Source organism: Corylus avellana, chromosome ca4 (genome assembly GCF_901000735.1).
Source record: "Corylus avellana chromosome ca4, CavTom2PMs-1.0".
Taxonomy (NCBI): Eukaryota; Viridiplantae; Streptophyta; class Magnoliopsida; order Fagales; family Betulaceae; genus Corylus; species Corylus avellana.
In genome coordinates, this window is record NC_081544.1 from 31,254,997 (window position 1) to 31,275,769 (window position 20,773).

Sequence of the window (20,773 nt, forward strand, 5' to 3'; positions counted from 1 at the left end):
GTGTATATATATATATAAGAGCATGGGGAGGGAAAAAAGAAAAGGAAAAAGATGCTGTTGAATTTCATGAACTTGCTATTCCAAAAGCATTTGCATGAAGGCCCCAACCTTATTAATCTCCTCTTACAAAAAAAGGATGATCACGCTTCTTCAGCCCTTCCCAAAGAAGAGAGCAAGAAAAAGCAAGATGGAGAATTTAACCAGAAGAGGGAGAAAAAACAATATAAAAACAAAACAAAAGGCGGGAACTAATGAAAAAGAACATAATCCACGAGGGTCGAATCCCACCACTACATACAAGCATACACATGGGCAAGACAAGCTTGAACCTACTCAGAAAATTGAGAGCAGTCAAGTTTTGAGGCAGCTGGTTTGTCCAAAAACCACACCAACTTCCCTTTCGTTGGCTGGACCATCCTTGCAGGCAGTGACACGCCATCAGGTCCCACGTCGTCGATTGCCAAGTGTAGAGCCTCCGCTTTGCTCTCGCCTGTCACGACCACAGCTACGTTGGAAGCCGAGTTGATGACGGGCAGAGTGAATGTGATCCTCTCTGGTGGGGGTTTGGGGGAGTCGGTAATAAAAGTTACCCATTCATCTCTCTCATTGAGCACTGAGTGGGTAGGGAATAGTGAGGCAACATGGCCATCGGGGCCCATTCCAAGGAGTATGAGATCAAACTTGGGGCAGTCACTAATCTCAGACACACTCACCACACGAGTTTTCACTAATTGACGGATGCCAAACTCGTAGTCATCAGCAGCCTCCTCTGCTGACACTGAATCATTAATAGAATGCACGTGACTGGGAACTATAGGCACCTGCAAATATGAAATGCAAATGATCTAATGAGAATTTAAATGATTGGTGAAGAAGAAGAAACAGATCAAAGCAGAACCATGAATGAGTTTCATGACATGGAAATAAGACTTTAACATCCCAGTAAATTCATAGATCCTTTTTCCTATTTCTTGTTTTTTATTTTATTTATTTATTTATTATTATTATTATTATTTTTATATATATTAATAATAATGCATATCATTAATAAGCATAGAGGAACACGGCCCTAATACACAAGATATATACAAAAGGTAACCCCCTTTAAGTATTAAAAGAAGCACAAAAATCGACAAAATCAGAAAAGGTAGAAAAGTGGGAAATATAATATGCCCCTATCCATATATAAAGCGAATTAACCAAACTGTTCTTGAGCTCTTCCATCAGCCTCTCATGATCTTCAAAACACCTCGCATTGTTATTTCCAAGATGTATCCTATTTCCTCCTGCTTTTTGGTTGGAAGACCATTATGTCTCAAGACAGGACACGTATACAGTCAAATGGTAAAGGTATATCTAGTACATTTGGACCACACAAAAGTAGAAGACATGCCTGCATATAATAGTACGAATGAATCTAACCTAAGCCTGAATGCAGAACATACATATATGTAATCATGATTGCTCTAGTTTTCCATATAAGCTTTTAGTTTATTAACCTTATTTAGGTCTCTTTAAAGGTTTGATATCAGCTTTAAGATTTATTAAACTCCATACCTCTTGTACGATGTCAAGAAACTATACTGGTTAAGCTAGTCGACACCCACCTTCAAGTCTCAATCACCTACAATGTGTCTGAGTTTGCAGAGGATACCAAGATGCATCAAAAGAACAAAGAATGGTTTACTTAAAAATTATGTAAGATATGTAAGAAGATGAGACCTTTTCTGCTAGGCATTTTCCAAGACATACTAGCCAACAAGCTTGATAAACAAAACTAATTCTACCAAAAGTATGAAGCGTGCTTCATTATACATGGGACTCAATATGTCCACACCACTTAATAAGAAGTAGAAAACTAGTTTGTACCTCCGGGAGTGGGATAGCTAACAATGCTACAAATTCATGTTTAACATTCCCTGAAAAGTAACTTAAACAAAATTAGGAGGCTTTATTCCATGAACCACATAAGCAAGGATTGCAATAGCTACAAGATTTGACGGCCTAACATTTGTCCAATTAGAGGTACATAGAGCTTACACCTCATTTTGCATATAAACCCAAAGCTATTGACAGGAAAACATCTTTTCTTGACATTTGAAGGAACCTTGTAAGGACCAGCTCTGTGGTCATACGAAAGGGCATGTGTAGCTAAACAAGATGCTTGAGCACATTCAGATACACTAATTAGTCATTCAAAAGATTACTGTAAGATGATGTTGAATTACATGATATTCACTCTCTAGGCCAACTTTCTAAAAACCAGTAGTTCTGAGTATGGTACAACACAATCAACAGGGGGACAAAAAATAATAATAATAATAATAATAATAATAATAAAAAAATAAAATTGAGAATATCCTAATCAAGGTAATTTATCAAACATCATTTCAAAGTGAGCGTCTCAAATGATTTGTAAATTTAAAACCAATGACTCCGTTCATGATATAAAAAATAGCTCTTGATGTAAAGAATCATTTTTCTTTTCTCTGTGGGAAAGAGCAAGGAATCAGTTTTCCATAAAAGAAGTATTTCACTGATTCCCAAGGATTCTAGAAAAATAACATGAAAGCCAATAAACCACCTTTATTACAACAAAACTCCTTTTTTTTATATCAAACAAAAAACAAAAGGAAACGTCACTCTGGCCCAATTGCAGTGCAAGTTGCCAATATCAGCTGAACCAAGATATTGGTAGACAGCATCACGTCAATGACTAAAAGAAGAGAAAATTGAAATAACCATCATAAGGTTTGCACCATGATGGTAGTCAGATTGTATTTGGTACTCTAGACCTACAAGATCCATGAACTCAAAGCATGAAAAACCATGAAATTACTTCCAACCAACAACTTAACTGTCAAAAACAAACTATCCTCTTTCACACACAAAACATTGGCAAGGACTGACATTAGAAAGTTACTTCCTCTAGGCCACCGTTCCATGAGAATTCTCCCTAGATTTTTTTTTTTGGCAGCTATGTCATCTCCATTAAGTACCTCTAAGAACTCTCCCCCTTTTCAGTATCATTTTTTTTCTTCCAGGGGTTAACATATTAAAGGCTGTGCCAATTGATGACAAGATGTAGAAAAAAACAAACCTACATATGTAGGGGCATTTTGTGCTCCCTACAGATGTAATATGCCCCCCCTACATAGTTTTGCCCCCTACATATATGCCCCCCCAACAAACTCTAGATGCTAGTTCCGCCCATGAGTGGAAACAAAAAACATACAAATGCTCAAGGAAGACATCCGATCTGAAGCATTTACTTTCATCCCCCTTCAACCTCTCTGAGAACCAAACACAAACCTACATATGGAGAGGTAAAGTAAAAAAGAAAGAAGAATAGATGAAGTCGAGGTTCAAACCTTGGACAATAGGCCATCCTTAGCTAGCTTATAATTGCTGTCAGCGTGATTTTTTGCCACAACACGCTCATCAGCCCAAAATATATACCACTTAGCCCAGTCTACAGTCTTGTTGTAAGGAGGTTCACAGAGTTTCCTGTTTCATCATGTATTTAAACAAAAGCACCAAAATCATAAAACTAAGGAAACCAGGCAGCAAAAGGAAGGCTTTGTTACCCCATTAAGCCAACGAGAGAACCACCAGACAACGCAATGGCAAAGACACCCCGCTCCTTCACTGATGCCTCTGATAATTCAGCAATATGGTATGCCAAATCAGTGCTAAGCTCATCTAAACTTTCATGGATCCTCACCTCCCCTCTCTCATTACGAGCCCCAGAGACAGCCATGCTTTCAACAAGTTTAACAGCGCTAGCCTAGAAACAGAAGAACAACAAGAAACCGAAGTTCAGATTGGTTCATTTTTGAAATACAATATCACCTTCAGTTTATGGTTTAAAGAAAGACTAAATAGAATCAATATGAAAAGAGAACATTGATAATTGCTTAGAAGAAAATGGATCAGAACATGAAATAGCGACCCTCCTTGCAGCTCATAAGCATATCGAATTATAACAGGGGAACATAACAATCTGGATCATTTATATTCTATTGAGTCCATGACAGTGGATTTATTCCAAAAAAAAAAAAAAAAAATTCTTGAAACAAATCATGAACTATGTGGTAACACAAACCCCTCTGTGCATGGAGTCTAAATTGACGACAAGAAGGAAATCCAACAAATGGGTATGATAATTATACTCCAGAGATCAACGCAAAGGAACCGAAATCAAGTCAAAGAAACACATTTCAAAACAAATAGAAACATACTCGGATCATAAAACGTTCTCAACTCACAACCCCATTACACCAAGGAACTAAAAAAAATAGAATTGAAAAGAAAAAGACCACTAACAATCCCATGCAATCTAAGATTCCTGAACACCAAGGAACTAAAAAAAAATAGAATTGAAAAGAAAAAGACCACTAACAATCCCATGCAATCTAAGATTCCTGACACTGGCTGCAATGCGTAGGAGAACAAAAATACAATAAGAGATAAATGCTTACAAAGAAGGAGAAGAGAGGGGTGGCAGAGAGAAGTAAGAAACTGACGAAGCAGGAAGATTAGTATGCAAAGGAAATTACTATATATAATACTTACGCAAGAAAAGAAAGATTATTCTCTAATCCATTTACTCTGGTTTTAACCAAACCTTCAAAAGAATTTGAGAGGAATTTTTACCTTCTGGGCTTCCACGTGCATCCGATGACTATGACAAAACACACACGTACACGCACACGCACAAAAAAATAAAAACTCTTTCTCTCTCTTCAAAGTAAACGGATAAAACTAGATAGACAGGGACTGAATAATTAAACTACTTCGCTCTCTCTCTCTCTCTCTCTGTTTCTTACAAGCGATGTTCGGAAAATCCCTCCATCCTAATTCCTAGATCCACTGCTAAAACATCTGAGTCAGATCAAAAATAAAAAATACAAAGCAATAAATACATACAAATATTTTTGAGTTAATATTGCCAAAGAGAGCAGAAGCATTTTGGGTGCTTATTTTCGGTCTATATATATATATATATATATATATATATATAAGATAAAAAAAGAAAAAGAAAAGGGCAATAGAGCAGAGTCAATGAGTCATTGAAGACTAAAACCAAACACCTGTCGAGTATGTACCCTGATGCTGAAAACTGTATCGATGGATTTGTTTGTCTTGCAAGACTAAAAAAGGATATGTTACTCTATAAAGGGTTGTGGGATATAAATTTATTTTATAATTTATCTGCATATCGTTATTGTTAATCTAGGGAGGGACCACATGCCTCTAGAAAAACAAAGAAAGTCGCCAACGAGTATCACCTCTGATGAAAAAATGGCAGAACGACATAGTATTGGGCTATTGGCTAAGGATTAGAATGAGTGTATTTTGATAGTGTTGTGCTTCTCTTTTATTTATGAGTTACGATGGGCCCTTGGGGCCCAATCAATGTTGGCTTTCTTGGGCCCAAGTAATAACAAGTTTTTATCTCTTGACTCACTTTTATTTTTCTTTTCGCTTGTCTCCCCAAAACCAGCTTATGTACATGACTTTCTATATGTTTCTCTCTCTCTCTCTCTCTCTCTATTGTGTCGTATACTTTACCCCATCAACTTCTTGATCCCTTTTATGCTCCTCCACTAGGAGAGGTTGTACTGTGTAGAGATGCACATTGAAGCATAGCTGTATGGTTTTATGGGTACCCATGATCTGAAGTCAAACCCACCTAATTCACTGATCAACCAACTTGGATTTATATTTGCCCAAGCTGCCTAGAATGGACGGCCGGGATTTTCTTGGTATTCAAGATCAAATGAGAATCCTGACAAGGATTTGGCATTAAAAAAAAAAAAAAAATGGTGTGTTACAGTTTTTTCAATGTAGTCTCCAATTATTGTAAACTTCAGAAAGAAAATGTAAATCTCCAATTACATTTTTTGCTGTTGCATTGTTGGAAGAGTTTATGCCATTTCAATCCTTAGGCCTATTCCTTAATTATAGAAACCAACTTTATGTCATCTTTCAAAGTGTTTTGTATTGAAGATTTATCATGTCAGCCATCATTTTCTTGAGTTTCTCCAACCTCCACCACCATAGAAATATACAAATGATGAATATATATATATATATATATATATATATACATATACATATACATATACATATATCAAGAGGGAGTTTGGAATCTCTTGATATCAAAATCACTTGCAGTGGCAAAAGAAAGGTGTGGTGTTGAAGTAAAAAGCATAAAGCCCCTTCCCACCAAATCGAAGCCCCACATAATGACAAATCAAGACTTCCTACCCCAGTTCCAGGAATCTTTGCATTATCAAAGCATGACATATTCATGGCTTGGCTTCCTACAATATTTGTTTAATCCTTTGAGAGCTAGAGATAATGGGAGAAGCAGGAGCCATGAACCACGTCTTGGCTGATATCTTCCCCTGCCTTTCATTTTAACTTAATTTGACCCAAAAAAGAAAAAGAAAAAAACACCTCTCTCTTATCATGCTCACAAACGAAATCCCACTTCCCATATTCAACAAGTTTTTTTTTTTTTTTTTTTTTTTTGATAAGTAAAAAGTAATATATTCAACAAGTTTCTGAGAGCAACTTCTCAACTTTATCACTTCTCCATTCATAATAAAAATTAAATGACAGCACGAAAAGGAAGATTAAAGCTCCTTTAATTTGTTATTATTACTTGATTAGTAATTATACCGTTGCCCCTTTGATCAAGTATTACTATTTCTTTATGGTCATATAGCATTTACATCTCACTCTGATGTCCAAAGTTGAGCTAAAATTCTAGCTTTAAAATATATATATATATATATATATATTTTTTCTACATTAGCTACCTACTTTTTCAAAACATCATATATTTCACTCTCTAAATATTTTTCAGCTTTGCTAAAATCACACACACACACACATATATATATATATCCTTGTGAGTTTTTCACACACACACACATATATATATCCTTATGAGTTTTCGAGTGGCTTGGCCCTTGAAACCCATGGACGGAGTTAGCTTTGAGTTTGAGGGGACCAAGGGCCAAAAAAATATCTTAAATTATTTTTTTTCTTGTAATTTGGGGGGGGAGGGACCAGAGCCACTGCCGGTCCCCCCCTAAATTCGTCCTTGCCTGAACCACCTCAGGGTATTTATTTATTGAAAATTTCAAATTTTTAAGGGTATTCAAATAAATTTAGTTTCTAAACTTATGTTATTTTTGTCATTTTACTTTGTTTTAATGATTTTGACTAATAGAATGGGGTTTTTGTAACAAAATGATAGTTCAATACAATTGAGTGTGATACTTCATGGAACAACTTTAAAAGTTTAAATTGCGTGTCAGCTAATGATAATATATAGGTAATCAACCTTTTTTTTTTTTTTTTTGGGGTGGTTTGGGGGAGTAGATTCAAGGTTATGCAACCACACATGACACATGCATGAACTAAAGATCTACATGATTCAATGAAACTCTCTAATGTTACAAAAAGTCGCTTTAACCAAATAATGGAAGGCTTAGGAAAAATAATGGAAGATCACAAACCTAACTATCAATGAATTTTCTTCCCCTCTCCGCCTCTCTCTCTTTACTTACTCTCCTCCGGTCCTCCTATCTCTCTCTTTTTGTTAGTTTTTCAAACCATCATCTTCCACCTTTGTGGTTAATGATTTTTGTTAACCGCACTTGCTTATAGTTACATGCATAATGGTTAGCGGTTAGTAGCGGTTAATAGCCACCCGCTTGAACAGTCTTAACTTCATATGTCTATCCCAAGTAGCCCAACCTTTGGACTACTTAACAATCGGCATTTTTTTACTACCATTTTCTTGGCCCATTGGCCAAGAGGGTATTGGCTTAATCCAAAACTAATAATAAAAGAAAAATAAAAATAAAAAAACCTAATTTCTACCTAGATTTGATCTCAGAACTTGCTGCACAACTCAAGTGTGATGGTTGGTGGGGACTTGGGCTTTCTCATCCATGGTTAGTTGCAGACACACCATGAGATAAGATGTGTTTTGTTATAAGAATTTATGGGTGGACTAGAGGAAATCTTTTTAATATCATTCATAGTATTTGGGACCCCCATCATCCCCATTTGATGTGATTACTACTTAATTGCAACAAAGTATTGTGATTATGTTAAAAATGGTGTCAAATCCATTTCACAAAGTAATAATGTCTCTCCCTTTGCTGATGTACACAATTTAGGTGAAAATTGATCTCGTTGCTTTTAATGAGGGTCGGAGAAGTTGTTTTCATCTTCTTTACATAATAAACAATTGGACCAAACAGTTCCCAAGTACACAAGAAATTGAAAGAAAGAAGCAAACAAAACACTCTTGTCATCGTTGTTTGGCTGCAAGTGCAAGCGACATTAAACCAAAAATGTCTTCAATAATAACTGCAACCTGAATTTGGCGAATGATGTCTTCCCTAGTGGCTAGTAGAACGTGGATGAAAAGAACTAGTTTGTGCCGTGTGGGGATCTAACTCGGGGCAAATTTCCTCCTCTTTCTTGATATTCTATCTAACAATTTAATGGTGGACGGACAAAATGTCCTACAACTTGTAGGCCTAAGGGGCTTCGATTTAGTCACCAGCAGGGCCACACCAATGTTGACTGCTCCTGAGCCCCTCAGGCTAAACCATACCCTAGCCTCTCCCATGGTGCTATATCCCTCTCCATGAATAATTGCTAGAACCACTAGGTCTCCTTTCACCATAAAGAGAAATGTGACACCCAATGGCACCCAAAAAAAAAAAAAAAAAAATTATTTTATTTCTTACCCTTATTATATGTTGCTGGCTTTCCATAAACAGCCCTTAATTGGGTGATCTTTTTCTATAGCTAATTGTTGTTTACATCAGCATTAATAATGGCCCTTCATGTTCTCCAACTTCTCCAATTGGCATTATCTGCTAAGGTTTGAAATTTTGCTTAGCACTTGTTCATTATTATATTCTTGCAGTTGCTTATAGCGGTTAAGTATGAATTTTGATCGATTGATGGACCATTTATGATTACCACATGCCCACCATGGCATTTTATAACCCATCAATCAGTAAAGTAAGCATCTTTTCTATCCCCCAATAATTGACAAAATTGATTGGAGGAAAACATTGGCCCAAGATTTTCGTAACATATTTTTAAGACAGCTTTTAGCAAAAATTAAAATATTAACAAACAAGTCAGAGAATAGACTACTTTCACACTTATGTCACATTACAATAAAAAAACATCATTTGGAAATTTGTCGCTTGTTCTTAGAGCATGTGATACTTAAAAATAAATAATTATTTAAATAGACTAAATTAATTAATTAATTTTTTTTTTTTTTTGGTGGAGGGGTAGGATGTTAACAAACTTTATTCTTTGGGATGGCAAATTCAAAATGTATACAAATATGTACTGAAGAAAGGGACGGCTTAATGCACAATGTCAATGTCCTTTCTAACCAATAAAGATGGGTAACCTAATTAGGTTTTGTCTGTTGCTGACGAAAGAAGTGTCTTAATCAAATGATAGAGGATGAAAAAAATCCACTTGTTTGGTAGTGATCCACTTATCTATAATGACTACTGAGCTTGCTCCATTGCTTTTTTCTCCTCTCCTCTCCCCTTATTTATTTATTTTTTTTTTTTTAGAGTCAATTAATATAATTTTTTTTTTTTAAAAAAAAAAAAATTCTCAAAGGTTCCAAACATGATGAGCATCGAATCCCAAACCTCCATCCTAAATAAAAAGTATTATTAGGTTGTAGAGACTCATTCATAGCTTAAACTCCACAACTTGTGTTCTACCTAAAACAAAAAGAAAAGAAGAAAAGAAGAAGCTATCTACTCATACTGTGAACCACAAATTATTGGAGAAGAAAGAGAGAAAAACTTTGGCAAATAAGCCAACAAACAACTGCCTTCCTCAAAGGACAAACCGTCTCCATCCCTCAAAAGGGCCTTTATTAATATCACGCTGTCAAGAACAGTGTATTCTTTCCTTGTCAATTATGAAACAGTGACACTTTTTACGAAACTCCCTTTAGATTCTAAGAAAATGAATCCACCTGCTGCTCATCTCTTACTATTTTGTCCTTATGGTCAGCGAAGGAATCTAAGGTGTGAGATGAACTCCATTACCTTGAGCCTTGAGGAATGTATTTGGATTAAAATGGGTTTTTGCATGACTCCACAATTCCTTTGTATGGCGTTTGCGGATTAGGCTGGGCCATCCACCATGGAGCCCAAACCAAAGTTTCGGCCCACTACCCACCAATGACAAAAAAATAAATAAAAGAAAAAAGAGAGGGGTTTGCAAATTGCACCAAAGTTAGGAATTAGCATACCTATAAACTGGAGTGAGTGCAAACGCCGCACAAAATCTGCATTTTGTACTGGATCATTTCATCAACTAACACCAAAGACAACTTTATCAGCTCATCTAAGAGTTCTTCAAAACAACTCAATTAGTAAAATTTCAGTATTCAAGGTATAGGAACACCCTGCTATGCATCCCAAATGGCACTTTTAATCTCCAGTCCTTCTGTTTACGGCTTAAAGGTCTACCTTTGCTTTCGGGGTCCCTGTTTGCCTTCACATTTGCCAACTTCCACACACAACTCTCCGATTCTGTTTCCATGGAATCCAGCATAAAGACACCATCCTTTTCTTGACATTTAGACTCCACATCTACATAGCATACTCTCATAGGCTTGTCTTTAAAGCGATCCAAATCATCTGGTACTTTTAGTATCCTCTCTGCCCCTGGAGATGATACCTAGAAAACAAGACAAAAGGGTTTTTGATATATTATCGACGAAATAAAAAGTTTCATCAATCAGATAAATCTTTATGATATTATCCAAAACGTCAACTGCCTAATGATTAAAGCCTCATATACAGACTACAGAAGAAAGCTAGCTGTTCAATACCTCAAGAGCCAAATTATTAGGTATTTTTCCAAGTTCTCCAACTTCATCCAATCTTTTCTTGAATTCTTGACTGTAGCTCTCAAGCTCCTCCATGTTGGGACAACCATATCTGAATATGGAATCAACATTGGTATCTTAACAAACCATAGAGATTCAAATAAAAAGAAATATACATAATAAAATTATGTAAGATGTACCTTTCTATAACTACAGTTACCAACTACCAACATAAATAGTGTGGAACATTATGAAACACCATAGTCAAATATAGATAGGGCAGAGTGTCCTTGACTCAGCATTATAGCACATAGGGCTTCGGCGCAAGAGCAAATTAACAATCAGAAGAGCTTATATTTTGACCATAGGGTATGCTATCATTTAGGGTTCATGGGAAAATGGACTTTATTGAAAAAAGGAACTCCTTGTAGCTACTGAAGTTGCAGAATATTGAATGTAAATCCACTGCCTTAAGGTTTTGATAAACAAGAGCGGAGATCTTACTCATTTGACAGTTTATCCAGTCTCACATAAACATATCCACGAGGAGTCGTCTTGAAAGCATAGAGCTTCATGTCATCACCAAATTGCAACAAGACATTGCGAGCAATAGAGAGAACCGATTCACCCCACAGGACACCTTGCAAAACAACTCCACCACCATCACCTCCATCTCCAATCTATATATATGAGGGGACTTTCATCAACCAAAATGTAGATTGGTTTAGCTGAGATGGTTTAAGACAGAATATTTACCTCAGGCTCGGCCTCATCCTCTTCTTCCCATCCATCTGTGGATTCTCCTTCTCCAATTGTTTCACCTGCAAATAAAAAATAGTTCAGCAAAGATAGAATCACAGTATCTATAGTGAATGAAACAAAAAGCTGGAGCTAAAGTCATGTTTGATACATGGAATGACTATTCCATTGGAAAAATGGAAGCTATATTAACGAAAAGAAATAGCTATTACTTTTCGATAGTTTGGTTGTAACACAGGAATAGTAATAGCTATTCTTATTCCATTGTTTGGTACAATGCAATACACTGGTAAATAAAATCATATGATAATTAAATTTCTTAAAATACCCTAAAATAAAATTTTAATTTACATCACAGAATAGGAAGTCATCTTCTCTTCCAAATCCTTCAAATCTCTCTGTGTCTCTCCCTATCAGGAGACAACGAAACAAAGAGAAGCCAAAAGTGAAACCCATGTACTAATGAGAACAGGTTGCTTCCGAATTCAGGATACGTTGGATGCTGCGGATGAAGGGACTGATGAGAAAGCCCAAGTTTAAAGACGAAAAACTCCATTACAATTTCCCTACAAAAGCACTACTATTTTGCCAGAGGACTCAGTGGCTGAAGGCACCAATTTGAAAGTCCAAGTTGCAGTGCTTAACATGATTTGAATTGTCAAAAAACAAAATAAGTGCTTCTGCAATTTAAGTACTTCTCAAGAAAGTCAGTGGCATTGTAGTGGGGATAGCTTGTAGCAACGATGTTGAGCTGCACAATGCATCTGTGAGTCAATAATCACAAACACAGAGATTTGCCAACAAACAACAAGAATCTTGAGAGAATACACACAGGTAATTCATTGACATCGATCTTGGCAAAGATGACGTCGGAGATCTTGGAGGCCATGGCATGCACAATGGGCTCCATGAACTTGCAAGGCCCACACCAGGAAGCAACATAATCGATCACCGTCGAGATCCAACACGAGCGATAGGAATGTTGTATTTGATTTGGGTCAATGGAGGGCTTTTGAGTGAATTTAGGATTGATGTGCTATTCTCATGGCAAAGGAATAGCCATTCCTATGGAATAGCTATTCTTAGAAATAAAAAACCAACCAAACAATGGAATAGATATTCCATAGAAATCACTATTCCATTCCAAGGGTCTATTCCGCATGCCAAACGTACACTAAGAAGTAGGGGTGTTCGTGAATCATAAGCGAACTCAGGATCGACTCATATAAGCTCGACTCGTGCTCGACTCAATTATTAAATGAGACGCTTCCACAAATCCTAACTCAAATATTAAACGAAGCAAGCTCAGCTCAATTCGGTTAGGCTCGTGCACGCACTCGTATAAAGCTCAACTCGTATATTTTTTTATTAAGTAACTAACAATATATAGTCAATATTACTCAGTAATAACAAATATACTATATAACTTATTTTAATTTATATATATATATAATTTTTTTAACATTATTTTCTCTCTCTCTCTCTCCCCGTCTTTCCATCACTGATTCTCTGTTGCTCGTCTTCTTCACCCAAACAAAAACAAGCTTTCTCCACTTAGTCGTGATCAGAGAGAGAGAGAGAGCAATCATTAAAAAGACCCAGATTCAATTAGAGCAGACCCAAACGAAAGAAAGAAGAATCAAGCAGAAACTATTGAGGGAGATTGAGAAAGGTAGAAACTATTGAAGAATCAAACAGACTCAAACACTTGAGATCACTACATGTCTGGTGAGCAAGAGTGAGAGAGTGAGAAATGAGAGTTGGGGTGGAAGATGCATTGTGACTGGTGAGGGAGATTGAGAGAGAGAGATGTTGAAATTTTTTTTTTTTTGTAAGGGGCGTTGTCCCACTACAGTCTAAATACAACATGTTAACTTGTCCCACATTGCTAAGAAAACACCAACCCCCAAGTTTGCTTATCTATAAAATGATGCATATCCTCTCTCTTCGAAACCAAGTGCCTTGTTGTATTGACTCAGGCTCCATATTCGGCTAGCCAGGCTAAGCTATGCAAGCTGGCTTTTTGAGCCATTTAAGAGTACTTGAAGTTTAAATTTATATATTAAAAAAAAAACATTAAATATAAGAGCCAGCTCGCAAGCTGGCTCAACTCGAGCTCGAGTAAAATTTAAACGAACGGAGCCCGAACAAGAGAAGCTTGCGCAGGCTCGGCTCGTTTACACCCCTATAAGAAGTTTAAACAACTAATTTTGCTCATGAAATGTAACTATCCATCAAAGGAGAGGATTACAAATCTCAGGAATAAAAAACCAAGCAAACAATGGAATAGATATTCCGTAGAAATCACTATTCCATCCCAGGGGTCTATTCCACATACCAAACATACCCTAAGAAGTTTAAACAACTAATTTTTCTCATGAAATGTAACTATCCATCAAAGGAGAGGATTACAAATCTGATTCCAACACTGAACTTTCTAAAGAAAAACTACAACCATTGAATCCCCACTCTATGTAGCACTAATGTGTAAATATTAATGAACAGTGTAAACATTGAGAAATATATCCATGGAACCGAACAAAATTGGTCGATTTCAAACCCTTCAATTAAGTTAATAAAGTAAACATGTATTATATATATATATATATATATTCCTAACTTCGAGAATTTATGTTTCAAGGAAAACAGAAAAAAAAGTAATTAAATTACAAGGCTAAAAATATTACATTTAATAGTATAGCATCTTTAGAAAGTCCGAAGTATGTAACTCATAGCATAGCGTCAAGGTAAATCGACTGGACTATATTTATCTGGAGTCACAGAATCTGACACCAGGGCAATTGGGACTGGACTTTGATCAAACACCGGAACAATGTCCCAATCAGAAACATAAAACAAGGTTACTGAGTCGGTTCCAAGTCCTCAAACTATTAGATCAGATGCTACTGATATTCAAAAGTCAAACAATGCCATTGCACAACAAACCTCAGGAGACAAAACTTCTCATGATAAGGATAGAACAATCTCAAAATCAACAATTGAAGTGTAGTTTGTATGCTATCATTAGATCTGTGTAGCTTGTATGCTATCATTAGATCATTCTGTTGTAATTGATATTTTGAATATGTAAAACAGTTGTACACGGTTGTAACAGATATTGCAGCAACTATTATAAATGAAAGTAAAGCTCTCAGTGAGTATCACGAGAGAAACATTTCATCAAACATATTACACTCATTTCCCTTACACAAACCCACCAAACAACGACCCAAAGCAGCATTTTTACTCCCAATGAATTACATACGAACGCCAGTGCTCTGTCTAGTAGGAAGGGAAAGAAACCAAAAGGACAAAAAATTATAAATTCCAGAATTTCTGAACCCAGAAACTAAAAAAGCGCAGTCAGCTGAACCTATCAAACTACTAGACTTGCTTGGAGTTCTGGAAATCAAGGGGGCACCAACAACAATATTCAAACTTTCATTTCCCTTTGTTTTCGGCAATTATCTTGGAAACCAAAACATTGAGTAAAGAAACCAAAAAAAAAAAAAAACTGCGTGGAATGTACACTAAGAAACGTAATACGGTTTAATCATTACAAATCACAAATTGAAAAAGAAATACATGATTTTTTATTCGCCTATAAGTTTAATGGAAAAGCTAAGAGAAACAGGTAAATAGATGCTTACATTGAAATGGGTCTTCTTGTTCGTTAGCCTCGACATCAATATCTTTTTGTTCTTCGGAGGAGGAGAAGCTGCTAGTACTCACAAACCGAAGAGTAACAGCAGAAGAAGAAGAAGAAGAAGAAGAAGAAGAAGAAGAAGAAGAAACTACGGAGGAGTTGGGTTTACGAGGGAAGCCAAGCAAACGAGAAAGAAAAGGGTTTTGGAGGGGCTGTCTCTGGGTAGAGAAGGATGCTAAGAAAGAAAGCCTTTTCTCCACATACGACAAAGATGGGGAGGAAGAGGAAGAAGAAGAGGAAAGCGACCTGCCAGTACTGCTTAGTGCAGCCTGAATGGTCCTGCCTTTCATTGTTGATTCTTCTCACTTCCACTTCACTTCTCGGCCCCTCTGCTCTCGTAAGCCCACGCTCTATTACTATCGCCGGCGCCGCGGCCGCTAAGTTGTGCTATTAGCCCTACCTTTTTTATTTTTATTTTTTTTATTTTTTTTATTTTTTTTATAAACGGTTCAATCTCATTCATTAATAAACGTTCATAGAGCTTAAACAATATAAAGCAAAGTCGTGAAGCAACCATAACCGAAGCTACGAGGTCACAAGTGTCAAAGATGACGTATTACATTTCAGACTCATACAAAATCCGCTAACCTATGACTAATTTTTAAATTAAACAGAAAATCTATCCCAAACAGATTCAAACCAATGCATAGATACCTCTTATTCCTCGGCTGTTATTCCTCAACATTGAAGGCAGATAACCTCAAGCGAAAACTCATCATCCTTGACCCGAAAACAAGGATAACGTTCACATCCACAACCCAAAGGTCTGGATCAAATCAACTACCCCAAAGGGTATCAGGCGGGCAGATCGAGAGAGAGGACCGAACATTATTACAAACAAAAATAAAATCGATACATGGAAACAAAACAAGGTATAAAGAACAAAAAAAAAAAAAAGGAAAGCGAGACAAAATTACAGGGAAATAACTAGTAGAAAAAAGCACACTAAAAGGATGATAGCAGCTGAAAAGAATAGCCAATCGCGTGCTCCCCGGAAACTGAAAATGGAAGGGGGTTGGAAGTTCATCGTGGGGGGGGAGCGAGAAAAAGGCCCAGTAGAGGGCGGTGGGCGGCGAAGCAGGCGCGGAGGAGATTGGCGGCCCACTCAAACGGAAGGGGAAGTTTGAGTGAAACCCCATGAGCATCACCCACAAAGAGTACATAAACAAACAGAAACAATAAAAGCAGAAACAGAAACAAACAAACACAAACTCAAGCAAAAAACAAGAAAAATGAGAGAATACAAGAAAATAAAACAAAGAAACAAGAAACCCGAAATGGAAACCATGTCGGGAAGGAAGGTTACCTGGGGAAAATGGCCGGAACGCGAAGAACCCAGACGGAGTCGAAGAGGACAGGCGGAGGGGAGAGCGACGACCTGGGTTCGGTAAAGGCAGTAGATCGGGCAAAGAACGGCCGATTCAAAAGCCTAGAGCAAAAAAAGGGACCAAAGGAGGGGGGAAGAGGCATAGAGGAAGGGAAAGGAAAAAATCGCACAAAAAGTTAGGGGTATTAGGTAAATAGGCTAGCTCGCTAAGAGAAAGATGGCGATAGGAGGGGAGGGGGGAGCCGGGAGGCAAAGAGGAAGAGGGGATGAGGGTCAAAGGGGGAGAGCAAAGGTTCTCCCCCTCCGACGGCGCTCTCTGCTAGAGATGAAACCCTAGCAGAAAGGGGAGGGGGAAAGACGGATAATTGAGGTGACTTTTTTTTTTCTTTCTTAGCCCTACCTAGTACCTACCATTTGTTGAAATATTTTCAATATATATATTATTTTGTGTCTTGGGAGCAACAAGATCATCTCCCGTTCATTTTGGACTGAAGAATATCCAGTTAATGGTTAGAGAGATTCTGAGGCCATAAATGAGACACCTGTTTATTAACAAATAATAATAATAATAATAATAATAATAATATATTTTTAAAAATAATTACAAAATAAAATAATAAAATTTTTAAAAAAAACTAAAGGGTGGCCAGCAACCCTAGTTGGGGTTGGGGGTGGCTTCGGCCAACCCAAACTACCAATCTGGGGTGCCCGAAGCCACCCAATGACCATTGGGGCCACCCTCAAGGGCCAAATCAATTTTTTTATTTGGCCTTTGGCCACCCCTAAGGGCCATGGGGGTGGCTCATAGGGGTGGCTTTGGCCACCTCAGCCCCAACTGGGGTGGCCGGCCACCCCTTAGTTTTTTTTTAATTCTTTTTTTTTAATTATTTTTAAAATATATATATATTTTTTATTAATGGGACAGGTGTTCCATTTATGACCTTAGAAGATTTTGTTGGCATTAACTGGATATTCTCCAGTCCAAAATGGACTGGAGAGGATCTTATTCTGTCTAAATAAAAGATTTTAAAGAGCATTTAATAAAAATTGTCCCGAAAAGATAGAAGATTTTGTTGGCATTTATAAGGCCCAACAAACTTAAGCTATTAAATGAGCAATGCTAGGGTACACTCTAGTGTTTGTTATAGCACTGATCTAATCATGACCGATTTACAACATTCGAAAATTCAAATTTTCGAAATATGAAATTATCTGATCAGTTTTAGAGATAATTAACTACTATATTCAATTCTCTATATATCCTAACCCAATTGCATACCATTTTTGGTGAGGCAAATATTTTCATAAGGAAAGTGATTTTGTAACACACCTTAGTCCTTAAGAGTAATTTCGTTTTCTTTTTTCTTTTTCTTTTTTTTTTTGACTTTATAAACATTTTAATATTGTTTACGAAACGGCATAAAGAGTAGGAAGAGCAAACCCTAGCCCCTTCTAGTGCGACGTAAAAGGGAGGAAGGATGGACTCCCTTCTCCTTTCCCCTTTTTCCTTGTTTTTGTTTTAGATTTTGTTTAGACTCTAGCAATAGCGCACAACCTCCTCCACCGCTTTGGCCGCCTACTTCACCTTGCCGTTCGTTGTTTTAGATTTTTGTTTTCATGTTGTTTAAAGGAAGATAGTTTATGTTTGGTGCTTTTGACTGATTAATTAGTCAAAAGGGCTTGCTCGATTTGGGTTTTTTTTTTTTGGATTTTTAATTTCATCTGTATGCAAAAATTGTTGTTATTTTTTGTTAGGAATCTTCATAGTTGTTTTTTCTTTTGCAGGTTTCTATCTTCCTCCTCCTATGGAACTTTCTTCTCTGTTATTTCCACTCGATCACCAGGAATCAACTGCTACCTGCCTCCATATTTTCTTACTAATGGTTGTATTCAGTCTTTAACAGTTGCCACATTAGTTGTTTTAAAAATGCAATTGCATTTTATACTATTGTACCATTTTGTTGGATCAATGAAAATTTCTTATTTAAATGTTCTCAATGTTGTTTTTTAGGCATAAACTGTACATACATAACTCTAAACATAAAATCATTGTAATTTCTGTTGTAGAGCAATAATTGAACATACATCAAAAGTTACATGAAGAAATGGACATGCATCAAAAATTTCACCATGGCAAACACACATGTTGCAATCTATTCCAAGTTACAAAAGCAACTATACACATTGGCATCAAAGTATTGACTAATCCTGAACAACGCCAACTAATTATTAGGGAAGAAATTCCAGCGAGTCGTGTCATGGATGTTCAAATTTGTCATTGTATCCTGCAATTTTTCAAATGAGGAAATAATTAGTAATAGTTGTTATAATAGTTTGCACTTGCAGAATGAGGTATGTACAAATCCTATGTCATATATTACTAATCAATAATTTTTCACAATTTCTTAAAATAAAATCAACTTAAACGAAATAAAAAAGGTGAAAAATTGGTACCGACTCTGAATGACACGATGACAAAAGATTAGAACTATTCACTCCATGCATAGTTGAAGTTACACATTGACCCTATTTAAGTTACACATCAATCAGTAAATGAAGCTCATATTAAATAAATAACATGTATAAATGTGAGAAAAAAAACATAAACATGTGAGACTCATACTTGTAAATGTTGATTTGTTTGCAGGTGATGATTGTTAGTACTTTTCTTCTTCTTTTTAGCCACTTCAATACAACTTTTGATCTGATGTTTTCCCTTACAACTCTGCTTCTTTTTTATGCCTTTAACGCTTATGGTTGCCATCTCTCATCTAATAGATTTTCTTGGGAATTATCAACTTCACAAAGATTGGATTTCCTTCTCACAGCATCTTCAATCTTTTTGCTCAACTTAGTATGATTTTCCAACACTATCTTGTATGCTTCTTCACTTTCAATTGCTCGACTGATAAGCTTGACATACAAGGGGCACAAAGACTTATATCGATTTATGACTTCTAATTCGCTATCTATTATTATTTCATGTCCATTAAAGTCTTGCACAATCTCATTCCATGTATCTTTTGTCCATCTCTTAAGGATATACTTATCTGGAAGTACCTTAATATTCATAACATCAAGAATTTTTAAAGCATGGCAACACAAAATTTCACATCTCTCAAATTTTCTACAATTACATGAAACCTTGTTTTTTTAAAGAATTCCAAATGACTCTACGATCTTTAGGCTTACCACATATTGACACTAAGTATTCATGAGGCGAGTTTCTTTCGATACGCTCCGTAACAAAAGCTCCTTGGAACTCCTCATATTGCTTTTGAAACTTCAAAAACTGTCGACAAGTATAAATATTTGCTGCTTGTATCAACATAGGTGAAAACATCTTAATTTTTAGTAACTTCTATCTTAAATTATACTATGCTACCAATTCCTTGTAGCACTTGTCATTAAGTAATCTTTCAAAATGTGTGAAGAATTTTACAATAACATAATCTAACTATAAATAATCATTCAAGTCAGCGTTTAAACTTTCGCTCAATTGTGTCAAAGTCAGTATTCCTGCAGAAAAAGACATCTTGACATATGCTTTAATCCATTGCTCTTTCAAACAACTTAATAACCAAAACGTAATTTCGATAAAAGCTTAAAAATAGAATTTTTGCTAAAAAATTAATTTTTTAACTTAAAAGTTATATTTTTGAAATACAATCTCTACTATACAACGTGGGTCCGCCCTGCGGCCTATATTCAGAAATCATTAAGAAAATATTATAATTAAGGATATTACATTATGGGGAATATATGAAATATCTGGAACAGGGCATATTTTTAGATGAAATAAAAACAATAAATTATATGATAGCCACCAGGCAACCGAAGTTCCTCGTCTTCATTTCCACCAAAGTTGTGTACCAGCATTCCAGCAAGTCCACCTAAATGTCACCCTAAACTTCTTCTCTAATCTCTATTCTCTAGTTAAAAAAGTAAATCAATACTTAACCAGAATCTCCCAATTAACAGCGCCAACCGAAATGTCCATGTTATAATAGCTGTCGTACTTCCAGTCCAGTTCAGGGACAAGGAAGATCGAGAGGAAATGGAC

General features: G+C 36.3%; 2 protein-coding genes across 5 annotated transcripts; both read right to left on the reverse strand.

Moving 5' to 3' along the window:
• Positions 1-52: 52 nt before the first annotated feature.
• Positions 53-4,837, reverse strand: LOC132179185 (probable 6-phosphogluconolactonase 1). 3 transcript variants are annotated; one of them, XM_059591846.1, is made up of 4 exons: positions 4,657-4,837; positions 3,588-3,787; positions 3,372-3,507; positions 53-821 (listed from the first exon to the last, which is right to left on the reverse strand). In XM_059591846.1, the coding sequence occupies exons 1-4, from the start codon at positions 4,675-4,677 to the stop codon at positions 330-332; spliced, it is 849 nt and encodes a 282-aa protein (XP_059447829.1). In that variant the 5' UTR covers positions 4,678-4,837; the 3' UTR covers positions 53-329. The 3 variants fall into 3 exon arrangements, with proteins under 3 accessions (XP_059447829.1, XP_059447832.1, XP_059447831.1); XM_059591849.1 differs by lacking the exon at positions 4,657-4,837 and adding an exon at positions 4,576-4,649; XM_059591848.1 differs by lacking the exon at positions 4,657-4,837 and adding an exon at positions 4,482-4,565.
• A 4,868-nt stretch (positions 4,838-9,705) lies between these two features.
• Positions 9,706-15,752, reverse strand: LOC132178657 (uncharacterized). Of its 2 annotated transcripts, XM_059591139.1 has the most exons (7): positions 15,328-15,752; positions 11,675-11,739; positions 11,423-11,598; positions 10,922-11,030; positions 10,557-10,767; positions 10,337-10,401; positions 9,706-10,255 (listed from the first exon to the last, which is right to left on the reverse strand). In XM_059591139.1, the coding sequence occupies exons 1-6, from the start codon at positions 15,671-15,673 to the stop codon at positions 10,337-10,339; spliced, it is 972 nt and encodes a 323-aa protein (XP_059447122.1). In that variant the 5' UTR covers positions 15,674-15,752; the 3' UTR covers positions 9,706-10,255. The 2 variants fall into 2 exon arrangements, 1 of the variants encoding a protein (XP_059447122.1); XR_009439849.1 differs by having other exon boundaries at positions 10,337-10,767; positions 15,328-15,751.
• Positions 15,753-20,773: the final 5,021 nt, after the last annotated feature.

Excerpts from the sequence above, each read along its gene's own strand:
- LOC132178657 (XM_059591139.1), bottom strand. The coding sequence starts at position 15,673 with ATGAAAGGCAGGACCATTCAGGCTGCACTAAGCAGTACTGGCAGGTCG. Across the intron at positions 11,031-11,422 it reads CTGGATAAACTGTCAAATGA|ATATGGTTGTCCCAACATGG; the intron begins GTAAGATCTCCG and ends TTCCATATTCAG. Across the intron at positions 10,768-10,921 it reads CTAATAATTTGGCTCTTGAG|GTATCATCTCCAGGGGCAGA; the intron begins GTATTGAACAGC and ends CTTGTTTTCTAG.
- LOC132179185 (XM_059591846.1), bottom strand. The coding sequence starts at position 4,677 with ATGCACGTGGAAGCCCAGAAG. Across the intron at positions 3,788-4,656 it reads TGCACGTGGAAGCCCAGAAG|GCTAGCGCTGTTAAACTTGT; the intron begins GTAAAAATTCCT and ends TTCTGTTTCTAG. Across the intron at positions 822-3,371 it reads AGGATGGCCTATTGTCCAAG|GTGCCTATAGTTCCCAGTCA; the intron begins GTTTGAACCTCG and ends TCATATTTGCAG.